Source organism: Engystomops pustulosus, chromosome 6 (genome assembly GCF_040894005.1).
Source record: "Engystomops pustulosus chromosome 6, aEngPut4.maternal, whole genome shotgun sequence".
NCBI lineage: Eukaryota > Metazoa > Chordata > Amphibia > Anura > Leptodactylidae > Engystomops > Engystomops pustulosus.
The window spans coordinates 72066988-72090702 of record NC_092416.1 but is presented as its reverse complement, the minus strand read 5'-3'; the positions used below and the strand labels follow the sequence as shown (position 1 = coordinate 72090702).

General features: G+C 42.3%; 1 protein-coding gene across 1 annotated transcript; it reads left to right on the top strand.

Annotated features, from left to right (window-relative positions):
* Nucleotides 1-4571: 4571 nt before the first annotated feature.
* Nucleotides 4572-22507, top strand: SLC25A33 (solute carrier family 25 member 33). Its single transcript, XM_072156512.1, has 7 exons — nucleotides 4572-4808; nucleotides 16738-16920; nucleotides 18467-18544; nucleotides 19218-19318; nucleotides 21372-21438; nucleotides 21528-21811; nucleotides 22005-22507. Exons 1-7 carry the CDS (start codon nucleotides 4765-4767, stop codon nucleotides 22205-22207), a joined length of 960 nt encoding a protein of 319 aa, XP_072012613.1. The 5' UTR covers nucleotides 4572-4764; the 3' UTR covers nucleotides 22208-22507.
* Nucleotides 22508-23715: the final 1208 nt, after the last annotated feature.

The window sequence follows — 23715 nt, the reverse complement described above, 5'->3', positions numbered from 1 at the left end:
TTTTTTATCTACTGATGTGGAGGGTTGTGATTTGGCCCTGTGACTATACTGGTGGTGGGTGGGGGAGGGGGTGGCGTGGTGGGCTGTAACTATACTGGGGGGGCCGGGCCTGTAACTATACTGGGGGGCCCTATGACAATATTGGGGAGGGGGGAGGCCCTGTGACTATACTGGGGGCCCTATGAAAATATTGGGGAGGGAGGAGGCCCTGTGACTATACTGGGGGGGCCCTATGACAATATTGGGGAGGGGGGGGCCCTGTGACTATACTGGGGGCCCTATGACAATATTGGGGAGGGGGGAGGCCCTGTAACTATACTGGGGGGCCCTATGACATTATTGGGGAGGGGGGAGGCCCTGTGACTATACTGGGGGCCCTATGACAATATTGGGGAGTGGGGGAGGCCCTGTGACTATACTGGGGGCCCTATGACAATATTGGGGAGTGGGGGAGGCCCTGTGACTATACTTGGGGCCCTATGACAATATTGGGGAGGGGGGGCCCTGTGACTATACTGGGGGGGGGGCTGTCGCTGGACTGCCACAGGTTCGCCATCACTGGAAGAATTCCCCCACACTTATCATGGCACCCCACACAAGTTAAATAACAGCAAGACCAACAAAAGAAATCTACTGACAGATTAACAAAGAAGTCACTAAGCAGGTAAGTTAAATAATTATACATATTTGTTATTTAAACTCTAAATATCACAAAATTAGTTTTTTTTTCTAAAGGCGACACACCACCCGAGTTATGCTCGTTTTTTTGGCGAATTTTGACACGCCAAGCTCAAAAGGTTGCCCATCACTGATCTAAGTGAATAGCGGCAGAGTTCATTATCGTCGGACATTCCGGATCGGGTATCGCGCCAGGGTCGGGTAAGTAAATGTGCCCCTATGTGTTTGTGTGGAAAGGAGGCACTTATACTTGGGACCACACCTTTAATAGTGTGCTTTCCATTCTGCTGAGCTGCACAGGCCTACTAGAGTATTCCTGTGGTTTCTGTCACCAAGACTTTAAGGTTGATGCCACACTTTGGGTTTTTGGACCCTGCATTTTCAGTCCATTTAAAAACACAAGCATTTTTGAATGTTTACCATGCGTTTGGCTGCTTTGAACCTGTTTATCTTCATTTGTAGAAGTGTAGGTAGCTGTGAAAACTAGCCAAACACATGGTATACATTCAAAAATGCATTAGTTTTTAAAGGAACTGAAAACGCATGCTCTAAAACTGTCCAAAAATGTGACGTGTGGTATCACTCTAAGAGAAGATCCTGTAAATTTTACAGGGTGGTATCTCCTTGGATTCCCAGCACATGCCACAGATATACGATAGAATTAAAATTTTATGGCCAAAGCCAAACTTAAAACGAAGAAATTTTTGTGATGTTCCTCAAACCATTCAGAACAATTTCTGAAGTGTAGCAAGTTACATTGTTCTGCTTAAAGAGCCCACTTCTATTAGGAAATACAGCTACCATCAGTGGTTGTGCCTTGTCAGCACCAGGGTTAAGCTAGGTCATGCATGTAAAATTCACAGGGATGCCAGGACCCAAGGTCTCAGTAGTAGACTGCCAAGAACATCACACATGTCTTTGCAGGCTTTCCTTTTCCTATAGTGTATTGCAGTGCCATCATTTTACCAACCAATCAATATTATTTAAAGGAAAATGTGAATGAACAAATCAGGCTCCTTCTTTTCAAAGTCCCAGGTCTGATGGAAAGGGCTCCAGGAGGACAGAAACAGCTTACACAACCTTGTGGTCTTGAAAAAGAGCCCCAAACTTGGCCCAGCAAAAATAGCGACTAGATCAGGGCCCCTATAGATGTCTATTGTGCAAGGCATCGGTGAGGCATCAGTTCCTATGGACATGGGCAGACTGAGCTGTGCTCACCCATGTTCACCTGAGCAATAGAAGGCACAAACTTTACCCTGTTTGCGACCCTTAGTCCACACGCCTGTGTGTATGAGGGTACAGAGTGTAATTGTGATTGTGGCCCTAATTGTGTTCAAGCCCCCCGCGCTGCCGTTTTCCTATCAAAAGGGGGGCCCGAGAGGCTCACAGTACCCACTAAACTCCCTATTCCCGGGCCCTATATGAGAAAAAAAAAAATCTGTACTTACCTTCCAGCTTCTTCTCCCAGTGTGGACTGGTAGAGCTATATACTGAGGGGACATCTGCTGGGGCTGTCTATACACTGTGTGAGCACATGCAGGAGCTATCTATATACTGAGTGGGCACGTTCAGTAGAGTAGGGTCCTGTCTATGTATTAATGTGGGAATGGACACCGGTAGGGGAGGGTCCCCCAAATTCCTAGTGGCATCCCTGCATAGGGTCACTAGTGGGATCATCTGCTGGGTAGTTTGAGTCTAGAGAGCAAGCTCTAAGCACTTACCTCACACACTAGTCTGATCTTCACACTTTGGACCACTTTTGTAGGCCCTAACCAGGAACATTTCGGTTTTAAAGGGGTTCTAAAGGGGTATAAAATATCACAAACGCTATACTCTTCCTTCTCTGGCCCTCTGGTTCAGCAAGGCACTGCCTTTTATACAGAGGATAATAGTCTGCAACTGCTTATGCAGCAGGTGCATGGTTTGAATATGACTCCACTGTTCATATACAAACAATGGCTGACTATGATGGGTGGTGTTACATGGAACTGGAGTGCTGTACAAATGTGAATATAGGGCATTTGTTACATTGCTCAAATAAAGAAAGGGAACACCAAAAAAACCTAATGTACTTCCAAGTCAGTCACACTTCTTTGAAATCGACCTGTCCAGTTATGAAGCAAAACCGATTATGAATCCATTTCTCCTGCTCAGGAAGTATAGCTGTGTATAGAATTTAATGTGAGCTGTGGTGAGAAAATTGTCTGTCAATCAAATGTCCAGAGCATGAAGCAGATACCAGGAGACAAGCCAGTACGCCAGGAGATGTCAAGGGGGGCATATAAGGTCAACAAACCAGCAGCAGCAGTGCTAGAGCCCAGTAAATTTACCAACAGGTCACTAACATCAATGGGGGTCATTTACTAAGGGCCCGAATCGCTCTTTTTCGCCAGGTTTCGCGAAAATTGGTTTGCGCAGAATTGCCCCGGGTTTTTGGCGCATGGGATCGGATTGTGGCACATCGGCTCCGGCATGCATGCGACGGATATCGTGGGTGTAGCCACCGGAAAACCAGACAGATTCTGAAAAAATGCGGTATTTTTTAATAAAATGTGTCGCCTGACACGCGCATTTACATGCACTGAGGATAGGTTGGTGAACTCCAGTGGACCTCGCCGCAACAGCGACACTGGTTGACATCAGCAACAGCGACACTTAGTGAATCGCCAGAAGACACGAATCCTTGACGGAGAAAGCGCTGCAGGATCGTGACAGGACCGGGTAAGTAAATGTGCCCCAATGTGTCTACTCAAACTGTCAGAAACAGGGCTCCATGTCCATAATTAAGCATAAAGTGCATTGGCAATTGACAGAGAACACAAAGATTTGCATTTCTGGAGACGTAGTGGAGAGCATTCTGCTACCTGCAAAATCTTTTAGCATGACCAGTTTTGCAGTGGGTCAGTAATAGTGTAGGAAAACAGTACCCCATGTGCTAACCAGAGGTATCCTGACTACAATTGGGTATTGGGATGAGATCTGACCCCATTGTGAGACTGCATTTAGGTGGAGTGGGCCCTCGGTTCCTTCTGATGAAAGACAATGCTAGACCTCATGTGACAGTAATGTGTCAGCATTTCCTACTTGGCCTGCCCAATCCCCAGACTTAAATCTAATCGAGTACATCTGGGACATCATATATCGTTCCATCCATCAAAGCCACGTTGCACCACATACTATACAGGAGTTGACTGATGCGGTAGGAGATCCCCCAGGAAAACATCTTTCTCTTCATCAGGTTCATGACCAGCCATTGAAGGAAGGTCATACAGGCAGATGGGGGCACACACTACTCAGCCTAATTTCCTGGTCTGGAGGCATTTTCATTGGAGTTGGATTTGCTCCAGACCTATCCAGGCATATCCATATTAATTTTGATTTTCATAGATCATTTTCTGTTTCCTTGAGATATAGAATATTGTATTATATGGTTCCCTTTATTTTTTATGAGAAGTGTAATTTTTATACACCTTAGTTAAAAATAAAACCTGATCCTGGACAATGGGAGGAGAAGCAGGAGGCTAGTTGTGCCAAAACTTCTGTCAACTACAACACAGATGTGATCAGATACTAAGTATGGTCATGCTGGCAGATTGATAGTAAAGGGATGCATATCTGGAGGGATGAATAGTCTCTGTTATATACATTGTATATCAGTACAGATAGATAATATAGGACGTGGTAGATGTAAGAGGATCTCCCTGCCTGCCCCCCAGTAGGCGCCCCTCTTGTCACAGAGCCAAGTGATCATATGACAGGCCTCGCCATCAGTGTAACGTGACCCCTCTGCTCCCGCATGGTGCAAACTTCTGCAATCCACGACGTCACGGACAACGCCCCCTCCGTGCCCCTCAGTTTCTATGGCTAAGGAGCGGGCGGCTGCATTCCTGTGGACACGCCCCATCATCCGTCCGTCACTGCCGCACACCTCCTCCCCTCCCCCGGGACTGCCGACGTCATATCACCAGCCGGCTGCGAGGAGAAAACCGGCTTCTACCGGCCAGAGGAGACACAGAGCGGAGAGCTAACGGGAGCATGAGCCACTGACCGGAGAACAGCAGCACCTATCTGTCCGGCACCGGGGACATGGCTCAGAGCAAGGACACCCTTCTGCACCTCCTGGCTGGAGGGTAAGAGCAAGGGGCATCACATTGCGGGCATGTATTTTCTGTGTCTCTCACAAGTATTAGGGGACTACACTTCCCAGTATGCCCTGTCACTACAAGGCAGGTGTACAGTCATGTATTATGGGTCACCAGGTTATATGTATGTTACTGGTTGTAGAGGTCATTCATAATCCAGTGCCATATCCTCCAATATTATAATGTGCTAGTACAGAATAATCTAGTATAATGTCATATAAAGTAGAGTGATTGTAGTGATACCCAGTATAACAACCACCTTATACCATTGTGCCATGTCCTCCAATATTATAATGTGCTAGTCCAGAATAATCTAGTATAATGTCATATAAGGTAGAGTGATTGTAGTGATACCCAGTATAACAACCACCTTATACCATTGTGCCAGCTAATTCCTAGTAATGCAGTCAGGTGGCATCAGGCTCCCATGTTCTTCCTGCATTCGTCTTTATGTGTTGTGGCTTTTAACCCTTTCACCACAGTCTTTAAAATACTTCCTTAAAGTAAGTTCAGTCCCAGGGTCATAGGAAGGAAGCAAGGTCACAGGGAGATTAGTGACACATGGCACAGGGAGGATCTATAATGGAGGGTTACTCTGTATCCATGGTAAAGGAGATGTCACAGGCTGAGGTCATTATAAAACATTTGTCATTGTTCCTTCATCTACAAATAAGTTTCCCTTTCTTCACAATGATTCTTCAAGCTGTGAAAAGTTAGAAGTTTACTGAGTGAAAAGGAATTAGATAGTGATGGGTTAAAGACAACAAGCTAATTATTAAAGGGGTTCTGCAGTGACTAGGCTTCCTACTGATTCAACTACCAGACTATACCGCAGCCTGAAAGCCACGTGTTGGAGACCACTTCTATTATGGGTCATGTGCTACCTCAGGGCCTTGTACCCCACGTGAAAGAGGAAACAATCAGATAATACAATGCTATTACAGTAAATGCTGCTGCAAGGGATTTTATTTTCAGATTATGCTCCTTACAAATGAAGGGGCTTGTCACTGGCGATGTGATGGGGTAATGTGACTGCCCTCAAGGTCTCTGATGACATTGTGTGTTGGAACTGGTGGTCATGGTGTTAGGGTGAAGGTGTTCAGTTTCTTTGGACCATTATTAATGAACAGAATGGCACAGACACATGCAGCACTTTCTTTTGAAGAAGATAAGATGTTAAGTAGATTAATAGGGATGTAGTTGAATGAATGGTAATTAACCCTTTGAGGTCAATATGTAAGGTCTTGTAGAAGTCTCCCACTGGTCTGCTGACATCTCATTCATTTCTATACATTTTCTATACTTTCCATGGGCTCATCATGTGTAACAGTAACCTCAGTGCCTCATGTGATGGCCTGATGTGACGGAGGCGGCTGCTCCTGTCCTGACTGACAGGTTGTGTCACTGTGTGGGTTTGGTTTTCATGGTTCCTCTGATGCTTCTTCTTTTTAATCTGTTTTACTTTCCAGTGACTCAAGCGTAATTTCCAGGGTTGCTCTTTTCTCCTAACCCTTTGTGTGCTGCTTTGTACTACTTGATTTAGCTATATTATCTGGCACTATGCACTACTTCCTGTCCTAGAAATGCATTGCTGCTTATCTGTTATCTTATCACATCAGCCAGTATTTAGTAAATTGATTCCTCTGAATCCATTAGTGAACCTGGATCTGTAAACATGGGAATATATGGGTTTTATATAATCTTGTTAGTTATAGATGTCCCACTTCATGCATGATCATTATTGGGTGGCCTATCTTTGATAGTAAATATTTTGAAATTGCCTTATGATGTCCTATGTCAGTGATGGCTAACCTATGGCACTGGTGCCAGAGGTGGCACTCGGAGCCCTTTCTGTGGGCACTTAGGCCATCACCAGAGATGACTCCAGGTATCTTCCTGCAGTCCCAGTAAGCCCAGGACTTGCTGTGCACAGAGCTATTTTAAAGAGACAGCTGTACCTGGGACTATTTTCTGTTTTATTGGTGTCCTCAATGAAAACTATGACAAAGAAGGGAGTATAAATCACAAATTAAATTTCTGTGTTGGCACTTTGCGATAAATAAGCGGGTCTTTGTTATAGTTTTGGCACTCGGCCTCTAAAAGGTTTGCCATCACTGTCCTATGTGATCACATCCACAATGATCTACATTTTTTATCTAACCGTTTCCCTTGATTAGAAAATGTATTAAAGACCCCAAAAATCCAGCCCGATCCTTCTTTTTGCCATCTACACTACTGCTAATCTATCTGCATAAACCATTCAGGTATGAGCTGGACACACTGGGTTATGCATTGCTTCCTTATTTTGTCCCTGTCCCAGGCATTGAGTGCCAAGATGTGATTGCATCCTCTATACCCCCTATAGCAGTGGTGGCGAACGTAAGGTATGGGTGCCAGAGGTGGCACTCAGAGCCCTTTTTGTGGGCACCCAGGCCTTCACCCCAACACAGTTTGCCAGACAGGACTCCATGCTTCCTCCTGCAGTCCAATACAGCCCAGGACGTGCCGTGTTCAGTGCCATTTTAAAGCAACATCCTTGTCTGCCAGGGCTACAGGAGGAATGAGAAGGCGTGGATAGAGAGAGATTATTTATGGAGCTCCTGTTCTGGGAACCCGGGTTCTTGCTTTTCAGGGGACCCGACAGGGAAGCTACAATCCAAATTTCTCCATCATCTTTCTATTACATTGGTGAACTCAGAACGCCAATACGATTGAAACTTGTGATACAGCAGGGGCCAATAAGTGACTGCTTAAATTGTCATGTTGGCACTTTGCGACATATACGTGGGTTTTGGTTTAAGTCACTGCCCTATAGCTATGCCACCCACCATGTCAAGACTTTATCTGGTCCAGTTGTTGGTTGTGCATGTATATACATCTCTTAAATTGTTGATTTCAACCTATGATCCAGCAGCACTGGCACTGCTACAGGTTTAAAGATGCTGCATGCAGATCACATGAGGATTTTAGAAAGCCTCCTTATTACATGTATTCTGTAACTTGAAACACCAATGCTGTCCACTAACTAACTGTTCCTGGGCCCTTAGGGAAAGGAAAACGTAATGGTCTGGATCCTTCTAGCGCACGCTATGTCCCAGTGATTATATAACAACCCCCCCCCCCCTGCCTTGTGTGATGAGGCTTACATAACCTCCCTGCTGTGCAGCTGGCTCCCGTGCATCACAATTGGACATGTACTGTGCCTGTTTTGATCTGTGGTCCTTGTGGAGAAGCCGGAAGTATATAGACCGGTTTATGATGAGGATGATGGTGGCTCAGGTCACATGCATTCTGTGTCTACATATTGTCAGGAAAATGCAAACTATGATTTTGATCAGAATATGGAATTCCTTCATGTATATTTAGATAATGGAATAGATAAGTAATAAGTAAAAGTGCTTGTGTCACCAGAACAAAAGGAAGGATGATGTATTTTGTTTACCCTATGAATCCCTTTAAGACTAGGACAGCTATCCATGCCATGATCAGCCTGGCATCCGAATCCTGCAACGTTGTTATTCTCCGCATAGTCATTGAAATGGCTTTGTGTATTGACGGGAAATGCTGTCATATCCCCACCGTGCACAATATGGTGACTCTTGTGGATTCACATCATATGACTAATAGCTAATCTACTGTACAGTGTAAGACAATATTGCAATATGGCGGCTTCCATAGATCAGTGTGCGTCTTCTAGGTGTAGCGGGTATGCTGTTGTTTAGGTCTTTATAAAACATGTTGCCATAACAAAGCTATGGAGATGTGATGTGCATCATCTGTAGTGTTCTGTCTGCGGTAGAGACATTGTGAAGAGGAAGGGTGTGATGGTTACACTACATGATTAGCCCAGGAAGTCACTGTAGAAAGGCGGGTGCACCCCTTCCGGGTGGCCGCATCAGCTCTCTATTTTAAATATATTTTAAAATATTTTTTTTTAACCCCCTAGTATACTTTAACCCTAGGTTGTCTAATCTATCCCTACAGCATAGCACCCTGGCACATTTTAATAGATTAACAGAAATTACAAGTCCTGGGGTCTTATAAAGACTCCAGGCTATCATGGCAACTGACCATTGCTTCCCAATGATGTCATGGGGAGCAATGATCACAGCCAAGATGGCGACGCATCTCTTACATGTCGCCAGCAGCTTTGCAATTAGTACCAGCACCAATTGTGGTTGTTAGCAGTTGGTGTTCACTATATTATGCAGCAAACACCGTCAGCCCATGAGCCCTCTTCACGCACCCACTGCCGGACATTGTGGAACGGCATGGTGTGGCAATGGGTTAATAGATGTATATTGGTAAATCATGTAATATTCTGTCCACCACACCTACACACACACACACACTACAAAAACATGAAATAAAGTGGCCAACCCCTTTTAACCCTCACGGTTTGAGATCTAGCAGGGGTTCTCTTGTTTCGGGAAGCTTTTAAATTGCTTCCATAAAACTGTAGTGAATGTTATGACATTCTGCTGTGTTGCATTGAATACTTAAGGTTGTAAAAGCTTCCTCCTTCTCACGCGACGTTACCCTTAACCACAACAGTGTTTTTACAGGAGCCGCCAACAAGAATAAACAGCCGGATTCTGCTTGTCATGCCAAGTACTAGATACGTGCACAATAAATATACATGTATGAAAAGTTATATGTTCAAGGGGTGTCCTGTAATTAACATGGATGTGTGTAGAATTAATGCTGTTTTCATTAGGAATTCATATAGGATTAGGTTTTTTTTTTCTATTTGTAAAACTAATGTTTTGAGGAGATTTTTTTTTATAACCAACTTAGGGTAACTTCTTACAAAGCTGCTTCCCTGTTAATAAACTGGGTACCAGCGCAGCAATCCTTTTACTTGGAGCTTGTCATCAGCAGTTACTACAGGGAGCAAGGCGCAAAGAGAATATTTAGGATTGCATGGTGTCCTTGAGAGTCAGTAAGTAATCATAGCTGTGCATAGTTACCAGAAGAGTATGGTCTTGAGGTGAGGTGAGCAGACCCAAAGTGTAGGTTCCGCTTTGGCGTTCAGGCACGTTCCACCCAACCTAGACTGATTGCTGGATTGGCTGCCAAGCAGCTATTCTGAAAAATTAACGCCCCTAACAACTAGCCATGATGCTTCGGGTCTGCTCATCTCTAATCTTGAGTGGTCTGCCTTTCCCTTCAAGATCAAGTTATTTCCACTATTGACATCGAGAGCAGCTTTGAAGATTCTGCCTTTTATCTTTAAAAACAGCAGGATGACCAAACTTCCACAATTGTTCATGTCAGAATTTACCTTTAAGGAAAATTCTCCCAGTGCTACAGTTATTTGAAGGTATTGAAAAGTCTACATTAAGGCAACCACTACTTTAGTAACTGATGTAGAGATTATTTTAGGAGCTACATCCCACAATGAGCAGAAAAAAGTTCAGAAGTTTCCAAGAATTGTAATGTACAAGTCGAGCCTGATGCTAGAATTTTGGGAGCAATTTTTCAGAATTTGTCTATTTATATGTTGCAAGTAGTCTGTGTTCTTGCCCTTCTCTTGACTTGTCGGGACAGAAGAGTCTCATTGAGTACATTTGCCGTCAGCGAGCTGGTGTAATGTTGCATCATGTTCCCGTAGCTAATGAGAAGTGAACTTTGTGCACACTTGGGCATTGTCCCTTAAAGAGACATTGTGATAGCGGAAATAAGGCCAGGATCTTTTGTCTCGATGTAGGTAAAAGGCAATTAATGATTAAAGATGCAATGTCTGATCAGAAGTTTCTGTCCACATCTGTGTTGGTTGGCAATGACTTGAGTAGTGAAGGCAGCTAGTTCCAACTTTTGTACAGGTAAATATTGTATAACATGCAATCAATTTCCTTAAAAAAATTTTCAGAAAAAAATTGGCTAATGTTTGGCTTTCATGTTTGTCTTTCTTTTCAATTAAATTTTAACTATCTGGCAATTAGAGGATTGGACTTGTGAGGCTCATTGCTGGTGTACCTTAACCTGGGGTATCAAAAAAAAGTGGGAGAAAAAGTTCTACCTAGATTACCAAGAAGAAAGACTGCTGTATACAATTGAAAACAATTTTCATTTTCTTTTCCAAGAAAAGTGCCTTGCCCCATCCTCAGAGGTAACTACAGTATTTGGGATACTGTATGCTGCCTAAGACACAATGGTAACCTCCCGAGGGGCCTGTTAGTGATTTAAACCTGTGCGGAAATGAGGTATCTGTAGGCAAGGTCTACTACTACTACTCCCAGCATGCCTTCAGAGGCACTGCCTATCTGGTGGACAGTGAACTCTTCCAGGGACATGCCGCTATACTTGCAGTCTAGAAGGGTGATGAGAGTCGGGGTGCAGCAGGATTAGATGTGTGCAGTACACAATATTTTGGGGGCTCCCGAGACCTTTGTGCTGGGTCAGGTTTGTTTGTGCTGCAGGATGACACGTTTTGGGTTTCGGGCCTGCCAGGCAATGACTTGATGCAGATGGTAATAGACAGAGCGGTGTCCGTGGTGACAGAATGATTCCAGAGAATGCTTTTACGCTTAAAAGGCTCTGCTGTGTGCTTCACTTGCAAATTTGGAAAAGTGGGTGGTGGTGGTGCTGATAATAGAACATCATCCAGTCCCTGCTGACTGTGTCCTCATGAGCCTCTGTCAGGCTGGTTAAAGGGGAACAACGTGAACCAGTGAAATAAGAAGCGGATGTTGGTCATTATACAGCCTTCATTTTGTAGATATTATGCTTTGCTACTTTTTGCGACTTTGTTGTGTTCTTCTCCATTGAAATCCAGAGCTGCGTCTGCTGTATGCTGTAGCAGTACAGTACATAGTGGTATTTCTTGTTGTTGTATCTGGTTCCAAGAGCAAACAGATTGTTGACTGGAGTGTATGATGTTTCAGTGTTTGAATTATGCAAAACATTGAGTTACACTTTAGTCCTTACTAACAAATACCAAAGTTATAAGATTGTCCTGTTTTTGGAGGAAGAAGTGAGTTTAAACAGACTGACATGTGATGCCAGGACAATACATACAAAGGGTCGTAGAGAACGGGGAACATGGTAATAGCCATTATGTGTGTTCTGTGTGTATTCAGAATATTGGGTCAGCAACAGGTGGCATCCCAAGGGCACATATACACAATAACCGCTGGAGGGCAGTTTGGTATCTTCACTGACTCTAGCTCTATGAAAGTCCACTACAAATCTGGCATGCAGAATAAAGACTGGCCCTACCATGGTGTGAAAAATCAAGGTTGTGCTCCCTCCTAGTTTTTCTTTTACGACGTGTGAACCATTGCTTAGGGTTATAGAACCTGAAATATTAATGGCATTTTTTGTGTTGCTCTAGAACTTGTCTTTTCATGTATAAATAAATAAATAAAACATACATCCCACGGCTCCTTCCAGTAAAAGACGTACCTTGGCAGCCGACCCGGTTTAAGTAACCATGAAATTTAGGTGAGCGAGATCTTTTCTTGGAATAAAACTCAAAGGACAAAGAACAAAACAAAACACAACAGTAAAATTGCAGGATCAGCAGGGTCATCCCAAACACTTGTGTAAAGAGGTTAGGATATGGGCAGGTAAAGGGGCCAGGCCACTGAATGACGCACACTTTGTTTTGCAGCCATGAAGGGGTATACCCTTTGTCATAACATGATTGGTGGAGTAGGAAGCTTCAGCAGTTACTGTTTGCTCAGTGTAGTGCCTATGATCATTGACAGACTTTATCCTCCCTGCTTTCTAATGCTATTACCAGAACACTATGGATAATAACCTGCTCTGGAACCCAAGCCTTGGCATTGCAACCAACATAAGTAAATCTGTATTATATATGCCTGACTTTTTGCCAATACTGATGGGTGTAGGTTGTTGGCCCTTAAGAAATTCTACCATAAAAATAAAGCATGAAAAAAACAGGGACACTTGCTCATGGATACAGGCATGTACCATGGTACATCATCTTCTCTTTGGTATAAACTAAAATCAACCTTTAGAATTATGCTAATGAGCCCCCATACCGCCAGATGTAATCTCACTGAAGCAGAAGATTTCCCTTAAAGGAAATCAACCTTTCCAAAAACACAAAAAAAATTGGAAGAGGAAGGTGACATCAGGCAAGAGGTGAGGGGGTGTGCATGATTATCAGCCCGGAGCGCCAGATGTCTTGTCCCGCGCTCCGTGCTGCATATTGGAAGTTTCTTCTCTACGTTATTGCAGTGTGTCAAGACTAGTAGGGATCAAGATGGGAGTAGGTATTTCAGTTGTTGCTTGGGTGCGTATTTGTTTGTGTTTTTGCAAATGGTTGATTTCCTTTAACCCCCGCAGTACAGCTACTGCGCAGAGACGATGCCGGTTCAGCGCTGCACAGCAGCCGAACCGGCATAGTTAGCCACGGGATTTCAACGGTAATCTACCGCTGACATCCCCGGCTAACACCCGTGGTCGGAGTGGGCTCCGATCGCGGGCGTTTAACCCGTTAACCCATTTAACATGCCTTCCGGGGTCTTTACCCCATGATCGGCCAACCCCCCCCCCCCCCGCGCTGTTTTGGGGGGGGGGGGGGGGGAGATCGGGACCCCAGAGAAGCCTGAAGGCAGTGCCTTTAAGATGGCGTCTGTGACGTCATCTTAAAGGCAAAGTGTCAGCCTATGCATCTGCATAGGCCGGCACTGCTAATACCCTGCAATACATCAGTATTCCAAGCCAAAAAGTTAGCACAAAATTAAGTCGTATCATTTGTTCGTAAATTTATGCGAACCCACTCTATTAAACCTTAACAACACCTTAGAAAAGCACATGAGTGAAATCTGGTTCATAGAAATCTCATTATACCGTTTAGTTAAAATTTAATTCATTTTATTTAATCATTACACTTATTTAAAAACAACAGTATGACAATATGATTTGTAAAATACAAACAAAAGTTAAACTGTCCTCGGGAGTTCCACTAAAGCGTCCACACTCCACAGAAACACAGGAATATATCCAGGTTACTGTCCACATATAAATTATTCAAAAAAGTATTATAAAGTGCCAGTGCCCTGATATCCATACATAAATTTGTCACAAGAAATATTGTAAAGTGCCAGTGCAACAGTAAATAGCAGTACAACCTGACATAAGTATATGGCTAAAGTTTAAGTATTATGTGCCCTTTTTATGTTTGTACGGAGATGGCGAAACTGGCTTACCCATGTTCTGTTTGGTGTGGGCGCTGATACCCGACGCGCGTTTCGCGTTGCCGCTTCTTCAGGGGGCTTCTTCAGGGGGCCATCAGTATTGCAGAGTATTATCATGAACAAGCAATCAGATGATTGCTTATTCATATCCCATGGTGGATAAAGTAAAAAATGTAAAAAAAAATGTTTTTCAATAAAAAATAACTTTATAAATCACTAAAAATGCCCATAAGCCCCAAAACATATAAAGAGACATATAACGCTCAAAAAAGTCTAAATCATAACACAAACCCCACATATATAGTATCACCGCTTTCGTAACAATCCATAGAATAAAACTAAATAACTATTGAACCCATATGATGAACGCCGTAAAAAAAAAAAGTTAAAAACCGCCAAAAATTATGATTTTTACCTATTATATCCCACTAAAAATACAATAAAAAGTGATCAACAAAACATATGTACTCCAGAAAGATACTGTTGCAAAGAACAACATGTCCCGCAAAAAACAAGCCATCGACCAGCTCTGTAGCCAAAAAAGTAACAATGTTATGCCACTTGGAAGACGGCGATGCAAAAAGGATAGATTTTTCCCCACATTTGGGTTTTATATGGCAAATTTAGTAAAACATAAGAAAAAATATTCATGTCTGGTATCCCCGTAATCGCATTGACCCATAGAATAAAGGTAACAGGATTATTAGGATATACGGTGAACACGGAAAAAAAAAAGAAGTAAAAAATCCAGTACAGAATTGATGCTTTTCTACTCATGACCTCAAAAAAAGTTCCTAAATTTTCAACAATAGGTGATACCAACCCCAAAATGGTAACACTGGAAAAAGAATCTCATCGCGCAAAAAAAAATGCCGTCACATGGCCCAAATAACGGAAAGCGAAAATTTTATAGCCTTCAAAAGGGGGCAACGAGAAAACTAAAATCCTGGCAACTGCAGGGCGCTCCTTCCCTTCTGCGCCTCGCTGTGCCCCCATAACACAAGTAATGTCCACATGTGGGGGGTCGCTGCACTCAGGAGAAATTGTAGAACAAATTTTATGGTGGGTTTTCTCTTTTTATCTTTTGGAAATGTGTAAATTTTAGGGCTAAATGAACGTATAATTTGACAAAATTTGACCATTCTAAATTTCACCGCCATTTTGATTCAATTACTATGAAGATCTCAAGGGATTAACAATCTTTGTAAATGCTGTTTCTGATAGTTTGAGGGGTGCACATTTGAAAATGGGTAGATTATATAGGGGTTTTTTGATGCTAAATATGTAAAATTAAATTTCAAACAGTATTTATCCCCAAAATAGTCAATTCTGAAAATACGGAAAATCGCTATTCGATTTGTAGGCCGCGTGACGTCAAAATAAATAATTCAAACATTTCAAAAATTATGAAAATGTAAAGAAGACAAATGGGAAATGTTGTTCGGCAAGTTATTTAGGTGGTAAATCGATCTGCCTAAAAAACGCGGTGATTTTGAATTTCGAAAATGGCAAATTTTTCTAAAAATTCATCATTTTTTTTCTTTTGTAAATAAACGCAAAACTTATCAGCCAAAATTTACCACTAAAATGAAGTACAACATGTGGGGAAAAAACAATCTCAGAATCGCTTTGATAAGTAACAGTGTTCAAAAGTTATAACCATATAAAGAGACGCAGGTCAGAATCCAAAAAATGGGACTGAGCCTTGAGCTGTAAAATGGCTGCGTCCTTAAGGGGTTAATGTAATGTATAGTGGGAACGATATAATAGTATACAGGCTACACTTATCTGTTACCCCTTCATGATTGGACAGAAGTGGAATATCCGGTGCCTGTATGGTGATTTTCCAGTACATTGTTAACACATTGGGGACAACGTTTGGGAACATTCAGTCTTCTGGCTTGTTCTCTGCTTGGTGTTTTGGCAACTTCCTGCATAACATTTAACTTTCATTTGTTCTCTCATCCCACGATGATCTGTAAACAATGTTCCAAATGCGTTATGACTGTGTGTAAATTCTTTATCGCCCTCTTTATCACTGAACGGGACATCCACATTATGAGAAACTATTAAAATACTTTGTTTAGGCTTCCAAGAATAGCTCAAAGTATCTATGGGGACAAGGCTGTGTCCTTATAATATTGAGGTTAAAAACTCCTGCAACACTCCACTTTTCCAGAGTACTGAATGGCTGGTCTCGGTCTGCCTAGTCTTGAATATAGGTGACTCGTCTAATATAGAAAGCTGAGTGTATGTATGTCCGCTAAAGGAATCTGCACTGTTGCGCTTACAGTCACCAAATCAGCCCAAATTTTCACCCCCTCTCCATCCAAAATCCACTTATTAACCACCATATACAGGAGCCATTGGAAGCTGAGATGTGATTGGTTGTTATTCTGGCACAGGTCATTAATATGAGATCTGAGCCTTGTTTGGTTACTATAGGCAATGAGTGTAAGACGCATATTGCGAGGTAAGATGGATAGAGGCAGACAGGCTGTGACGGGGACTGACTGACTGTGACAGCTAAAACAAAAAAGAAATATTTTATCTAAGAGCAGTTACTTACTTTGTTGGGCAATGCCGGGAGCTACGGCTAGTTTAGAATAAAATTCATACTCTGAAGTGTTTATTTTTAACAGTAGATAAACCATTCAGGGCTCATAAAAAGCCGAATGACAACTCTGGTCAAACCTTTTGCAGCAGGAATGCATTTTAACATTTGCGATTTGTTTTTTGTTTTGTAGGTGTGCGGGTACAGTGGGTGCCATTGCTACATGTCCCCTGGAGGTAATAAAGACACGGTTACAGTCCTCAGGAATTGCTCTCCAACCGGTTTACTATTCTCAGGTCCAATTGGGGACCCTCAGTGGCGGAGGAGTCGTGAGGCCAGCTACATCTGTCTCTCCCAGTTTACTGCAGGTTCTCAAGTAAGTCCTTGTACTGACTGCCAGTCCTTTCTTTCGAGTAGGTTGAACCAGTCGGTTCCAGCTTTGGTACTGATCTGCTCCTGCTATGGATATTTGCAAAGTCAACCTGCTGCAGTGGCTTTCTGTAGACTATTTCTAGTTTCTCTAGTAAACCATTTTATAAGGTATATTTTCACACTACAGTATGCAGTAAATGAAGTTTACCACCATTCTTACAGGTTTCCCATATATTCTTAAAGGAAGTCTAGCGGAAGAGACTAATCCCTTTGATCATACCCGAACATGTCTACATCATAAGCCAGTAGCAGTGCTAACAAGTTAATCCATATATTAAAACTTTTTGTGCTGCACCATAAAACTTTCTGTTGCTGCACCTTAGCTTCTCCTACTGTGGCCGTCAGCAAATTTTAATGTATATGTAATTAAAATAATAACTAAAAGCTAATAGCAATCCTGCATTTGTGAACATTACAGATGAATGCTTTCTTGTGCATGAGGTGGGTGGGAGGTATTTCAATTGTTACTGATAAAAAACTACTACCCTAGTGGGTGAGATCTGGGGCACGGAGAGGAATAGATGGATAGATGCTCTTGAAGGCCCAATAAAAAAACCTTGGGCCTCTTTCCTTGCTCAGGTAAGACCACTTGATGTTGGAGACTGGAACAATTTGCTTTTCTAGGGAAAAACACAGTTCAGGCCTCCTGGTCAGGAGTATAGTGTTTGGATTTGTTGATTCAATGGCAAGCACATGTCGCCATGTATTTCTGTGGGTTCAGAACACACAGCTGGGGTTTCCATGGCCCGACTGGCTGAACCTCAAAACTAGGAGTAGCAGGTCTTATTCTAGCACATGTTGTGGTCAGTCTTTTCTCCTGTCATCTTTCTCATGTGCCTCTGATGTAAAGGCTCATAGCTTGTTTGTCGGCGTGTTTTGTGTGCGTGAGGCATTGGTCAGTTATCTGGATACTTATCTCACACATATGGATGAGGCAAGTCTAACATTGGTGACATTTGGACAAATCCTAACTTGTGTGATCCATCCCCCTTTTTTATCGGGGTTACCTATAGACCTCCCTTCCCCCTTAACCCTATTCAAATTCAAAATTCAAACATCCCTAACTACACAAGAACTTGGTATAAGGTTGGTGGGGGGGAGAGGGGGTCCGACATATTTTGCATCGGGTGCAGTGACCTCAACGGTATGTCTGGACTTTTGCTGCTGTTCCTTTTCTGCAGAACTTTCTAAGCAGGTTAACCTGTTTTTAAGGCATGATGTAAGATTTGGGAAAGTTGCGTTGCACTTCTGTTTCCTGGTGTGCAAAGCAATACGTTGTTGCATTTTAGTTAATGTGAAGATGGCAGAATTTCAACATAAACTTCCCATAAGGTGAATCAGATAAAAGAAAATGACCTAGTATGTCAAGGGCGAATATCAATGTGGGTGTGAAAACATCATAGGAATTTACTAAGTTAACCTTGGATAACAAATGCCAAGTCATTGTGATTTCTAGTTTTATGCAGCTTTATTTTTGTTTTGGTTTTTAGATCCATCCTTGAAAAAGAAGGACCAAAATCTCTCTTCCGGGGACTGGGTCCTAATTTAGTCGGTGTGGCTCCATCCAGGTAAGTGAAAAATTATTGGTATCTTTGCCTCCATTGGTTAAATACAGAAATATATTGCATAAAAGTTTAATTGCATGGTTCTACACCATTGTTTTATGTGTCATGCCTTTGCTACTCGGTCATTGGGTTTTAGTTGTTTTTTTCCCCCTTCTCATTGACTGCCCTGTTATCTTTAGGTCATAAGTGCGCAGTTTGCTCCTATTGTGCATTTCTGCCTGCTCAATAACAACAAATATCTCTTGAACTCTGCCCTGTATATACACTATAAAGATACTGGGGAGTGCACAGGAGAAACAGCAAATGCACAGCAACTACTGACTTGCTGGTACTAAGCGGTGCCATACTACCAACTAGTAATGATAATGGTTATTATGCAAGGGTTAATAAATCCTACAATAAACAGATAAGTTGCCTTAAAATTTAATTTTAAAAATGGTCCTGGAAAAGCCACTGTTTTCCACATGTTTAACCCTTTATTGTAAGCCGTAAAGATCTGTATTAGCCTTGCCCATTGATTGCACTATGGCTGTGCTCCTACACCTTTAAGCCCAGCTCTCTGCTCCTGGCAGAGTTTCATACTGGCATCCGTACAGAGCACATGTCAGCTGCTTGTGTTTGCATACAGTCTGTTCTTCAGTCACCTAGAATTTTCTTTATTTTTTTTCCCAAACAGAGCCGTCTATTTTGCTTCATATTCAAAAGCCAAGGAGCAGTTCAATGCCATATTTGTTCCCAACAGTAACATTGTGCACATGTGTTCTGCAGGATGTGCAGGTAAATGATCTGCTGTTACTGAGCGCTGGCGGGGAAGGGGGAGCAGTCACACTGCTTGTGTCCTTGCATGACTTCTGATCTTAAAGTAGCAACCAGTAAAACGTGGGTTATGATTCTTGTATAAGCCTGGGTCGGCCTGTAGTTAAAGGGAACTAATCGCCAGATTTTACCCCATAAAACTACCAGCCGTGTAGAGTAAGCAATGGAATATTGAAATATTTGTTGCCCTTTCAAAATCTTGCCCTTTTACCATTTCATATGAAAATAAGCTGTGATGAGTCGGGTTTGAGGCTGCAGGGGAAGTGTAGATATAGATGTTTAGTTGTATAGTAACTAGAAATATGCTTTTGATGTAATCATACTCTTGGTTCTGTGAGCCACAGATCTCAGATACTGCCAGTTAGAAAAAAAAGCTGAATTTTTATCTGCAGCTTATATTTCCAACTATGTCGTTAACTGCTTTTACCTCCAATTCTATAAATCATAGTAATACAAACCTAATATGACAACAAAAACATGTTTCTAGGTACTATAGAACTGAATGTAGGGATGTCTGAAATTACAACCCCAGCAGCCTGTGAACTTGACTCATATGTGAAAGTGTGACTCTTCTCAGCTCATTTCACATGTTTTGGAGAATATTTTGTATGGGTAAATGTGGGAGATTTCTCATAAAAGTAACTGGGTAAAAATCTGGTGACTGGTTCCCATTAAAGGGAACCTGTCACCAGGGACCTCATTTTCACTAAAGACAGATTGCAGAAGCCCATTACACCTGCAGTGCAAATCTGCCTTCTCTAAGCATTTGCATCACAATATAATTGTGTGATATAACTTGCCTTGCAGCCTGACAAAATCCTGGGGTAGTCAGAGGCTGGGCTTTGGTTTGGATGCATTTCAAAAAACATGTGCCTTGTCTGTGTTACTTAATCCTCAGATCTTAGCCCCCCTGTGACCACCCCAGGATTTTGTCAGGGGGCAAGGTAAGTTATAACACACAATTATGTTGTAATGCAAATGCTTAGAAAAGGCAGAGAGGTATTTTTGCACTGCAGGTGTGATAAGCTTCTGCAACCTGTTTTTAGTGAAAATGAGGTCCCTGGTGACAGATTCCCTTTAAGGTTCCCTAAAAGTCTAGCAGTGGTGTAGGGGGTTGCAGCAGTAGCGGTCACTACAGAGGCCTGGTCCCCAGAAATGACCATAAAATGAGTACTGGTTTTCACACATGTTTAATGACGCCTTAAGTGCCATGTGTGGCTCCTGGGCCCTACAACCTCTCTCCTCCCTTGACAGAAAATATGTCCAACCCTCTTTATGTTTTTAGCTTCACATTTCTATTTGATAAGATAATTGATTGATTTTCCCATCAAAATAATCCTGCCAGGGACAAAACAACCTAATCTGTATATGGTCACAGATTCAATGGAAACTCTGTAGAGATATTAAGCCACAAGTCAGCTGGGTTTATAGTGCAAGGAGCGTACGAGGAAGAGAACGTGGCTGTAAATGCCAGCCTGGCATCTTTGCATCTACAAAAAAAATGCACATTGTAGGAGCCATTGGGTAAATGTCCATTTAGTGCCTGTAATATCCTGCATAGGTTACATGTAAAATGTCCATTTAGTGCCTGTAATATCCTGCATAGGTTACATGTAAAATGTCCATTTAGTGCCTGTAATATCCTGCATAGGTTACATGTAAAATGTCCATTTAGTGCCTGTAATATCCTGCATTGGTTAAATGTACAGCAGTTGAATGACAATCTGGAGAATTATTTTTCATTTGATTCTACAAGGCCATTACAATTCAACAACCCCCTCCTGATCTAGTTCTGCAATCTTCTATCTGCAGAGTTTCTGCTGTATTGACAGCATTGCAGGGATATGCCGCTCTGCAGTACCATTATTATAATTGCAGTGACGGCTGAGCCAGCAGCAGCTATGGTTGTAGGGCATTCCTAACTGTACTCTGCCCCCTAGTGTTAAACTGGTAAATTGCTAATTCTGCATTGCCTTTTTATGGCATAATAACCTGGCCTGCTCTTTTCTTGTAGCATTTATTACAAATACAATGATGAACCCAATTTGGATGGTGAAAACACGAATGCAGCTTGAGAGAAGGTAGGGTAATGGACCTTACTATTTGACACTTAATATTCATATATGAGGTGCGTGCTATATTTGATGTCCTATTTATTATATTTTATTAGGGTAAGAGGTTCCAAGCAGATGAATGCACTGCAATGTGCCCGCTATGTGTACCGGACAGAGGGCATCAGGGGCTTTTACAGGGGTCTCACTGCGTCATATGCAGGGATCTCGGAGACCATTATCTGCTTTGTCATATACGAAGGATTAAAGAAAAACCTGGAAGAGATGCACCTTTCAGCAGGCAATTCCAGTGCTGGAGAGAAGACCACAGCCAACTTCTTAGGATTAATGTTTGCTGCTGCATTCTCAAAAGGATGTGCCTCCTGCATCGCATACCCACATGGTAAGTTTGGTGTTTTGTGCTGTGCTGACCATACTGAATCCGGTCTAGTTATTTTGCAAGCTCTTTGAACCAATAACAAACAGGGAAACTTTTATGATTGTTGTTTCATAGATAGTATAGACTAATAGGGAATCTGTCGTGCTGTGGCCACCATTGACTTGAACCGGCATTAAACTCTGTCTTCACTTTACAGAGGTCATCCGCACAAGGCTTCGAGAAGAAGGGAGCAAGTACAAGACATTCTGCCAGACTGCACGACTGGTGGCACGGGAGGAAGGCTATGCAGCTTTTTACAGGGGACTATTAGCGCAACTATTCCGGCAAATTCCTAACACTGCCATTGTTCTTTCTACATACGAACTTTTAGTCTATTTCCTCCGTGATAAACCCAAGTAAATGGCAAGAGTGGAAATCCACACTGGACATAGACCAAACTCAGACTCTTGTACTGTAAAGGACGTTGGTACAAGCCGCGCCCTTCTCACCATCTTTATCTTTCTGGGAAGTTTTATTTCTCATTAACATTGGTAGTTTAATTTGTATATTTTGTTATTTTAAAACTTGCAGTCCCAATTTCCACTGATGCTGCTAGATAATGAAATCCTGATATTTAATATACAGCCTCGGCTGACACGGTATTTTTCACAAGTTACATCTAATTTATATCTATAAAGAACCAGAGTGAAAGAACCAAAACGTTTCTGGTCCCATGATCATTTCAAGATCCTAGAATGGAGGAAGGTGGGCACAGGACCACTATGAACCATAGCTTTAAAGGTTTTTTTTGTGTGTGTGTGTGTGTGTGTGTGTGTGTGTGTGTGTGTGTGTGTGTGTGTGTGTGTGTGTTTTTAACTTTAGGTGGATAAAAAAAAGTTCCAATATTTCAGTTATTGGCAGGGAATGAAACCATCACAGATTTAGGCTGACCCTTATGTAACTACTGCGGGCACTGGATTGGTTTAGTTGTTTATGGACTGCACTCTTGTTAAAGCATTTCAGTAGGATATGAGGTTACACCATTATAAGAATTTTCACCAACGAGTTAAAGATCCTCACACTGGGCTCGGGTGGACAAAAACCATTGGTCACAATAAAACAGATGTTTCTGTTTAGATTTATTATCAGACTATTCACCTTTTGAAATGTGTGTTACTGTAGCCTAGATACATCAGCAATAGGATTGCAAGGCTCCTTCTCAGAATAGTCCCAAAATTGGGACAGTATACTGTCAATCAGTACAGTGGGAGACAAGAGGAGGTGTCTCATAGCTTGTAATCAAGCTATGGTGCACATTTGCATAAATTAATACAAATTAAGCTGTCACAGATTTCCTCATAAGAGCCATGCTGATAATGCAGAGTATATTTGTTTATGTCACCCAGGAGCTGACTTCATTTATTTGGGTCCATGCTGGCCTGTAGTAAGTTCAGTTTACAGATTCTAAGTATAGAGGGGCTTCTGTTGGGAGGTTGTGAATTTCCCTGAGTCTGCAGCTCTATATAGATCTACATTTACAACTTGCACACAGAAATGTATAACCACTGCCAAGGCTGTGATACATCGCAAGTATAGGTGGGCTTCTGTTGGGGGGTTGTGAATTTCCTGGAGTCTGCAGCTCTATATACATCTACATTTACAACTTACACACAGAAATGAAGAACCACTGCCAAGGCGGCGATGCATCCCATTGGGAGGAAAGATGATCTTGAGCTACTAAGGAATTTCTAGGTTATCTGGGAAGTCTTGTTGGATGGGGCAGGCTGGATGATAAATTAAAGCCTACTTCCCCTTGCCACCCTTTACATGTGCCATGACATCCACCTAGTTGGGCGTGTCCGTGCTCTTTTGCTAGTTTCCGAAAAAGTTAGTGTTTATATTAAATATACATCATAAGGAAGTAAGAG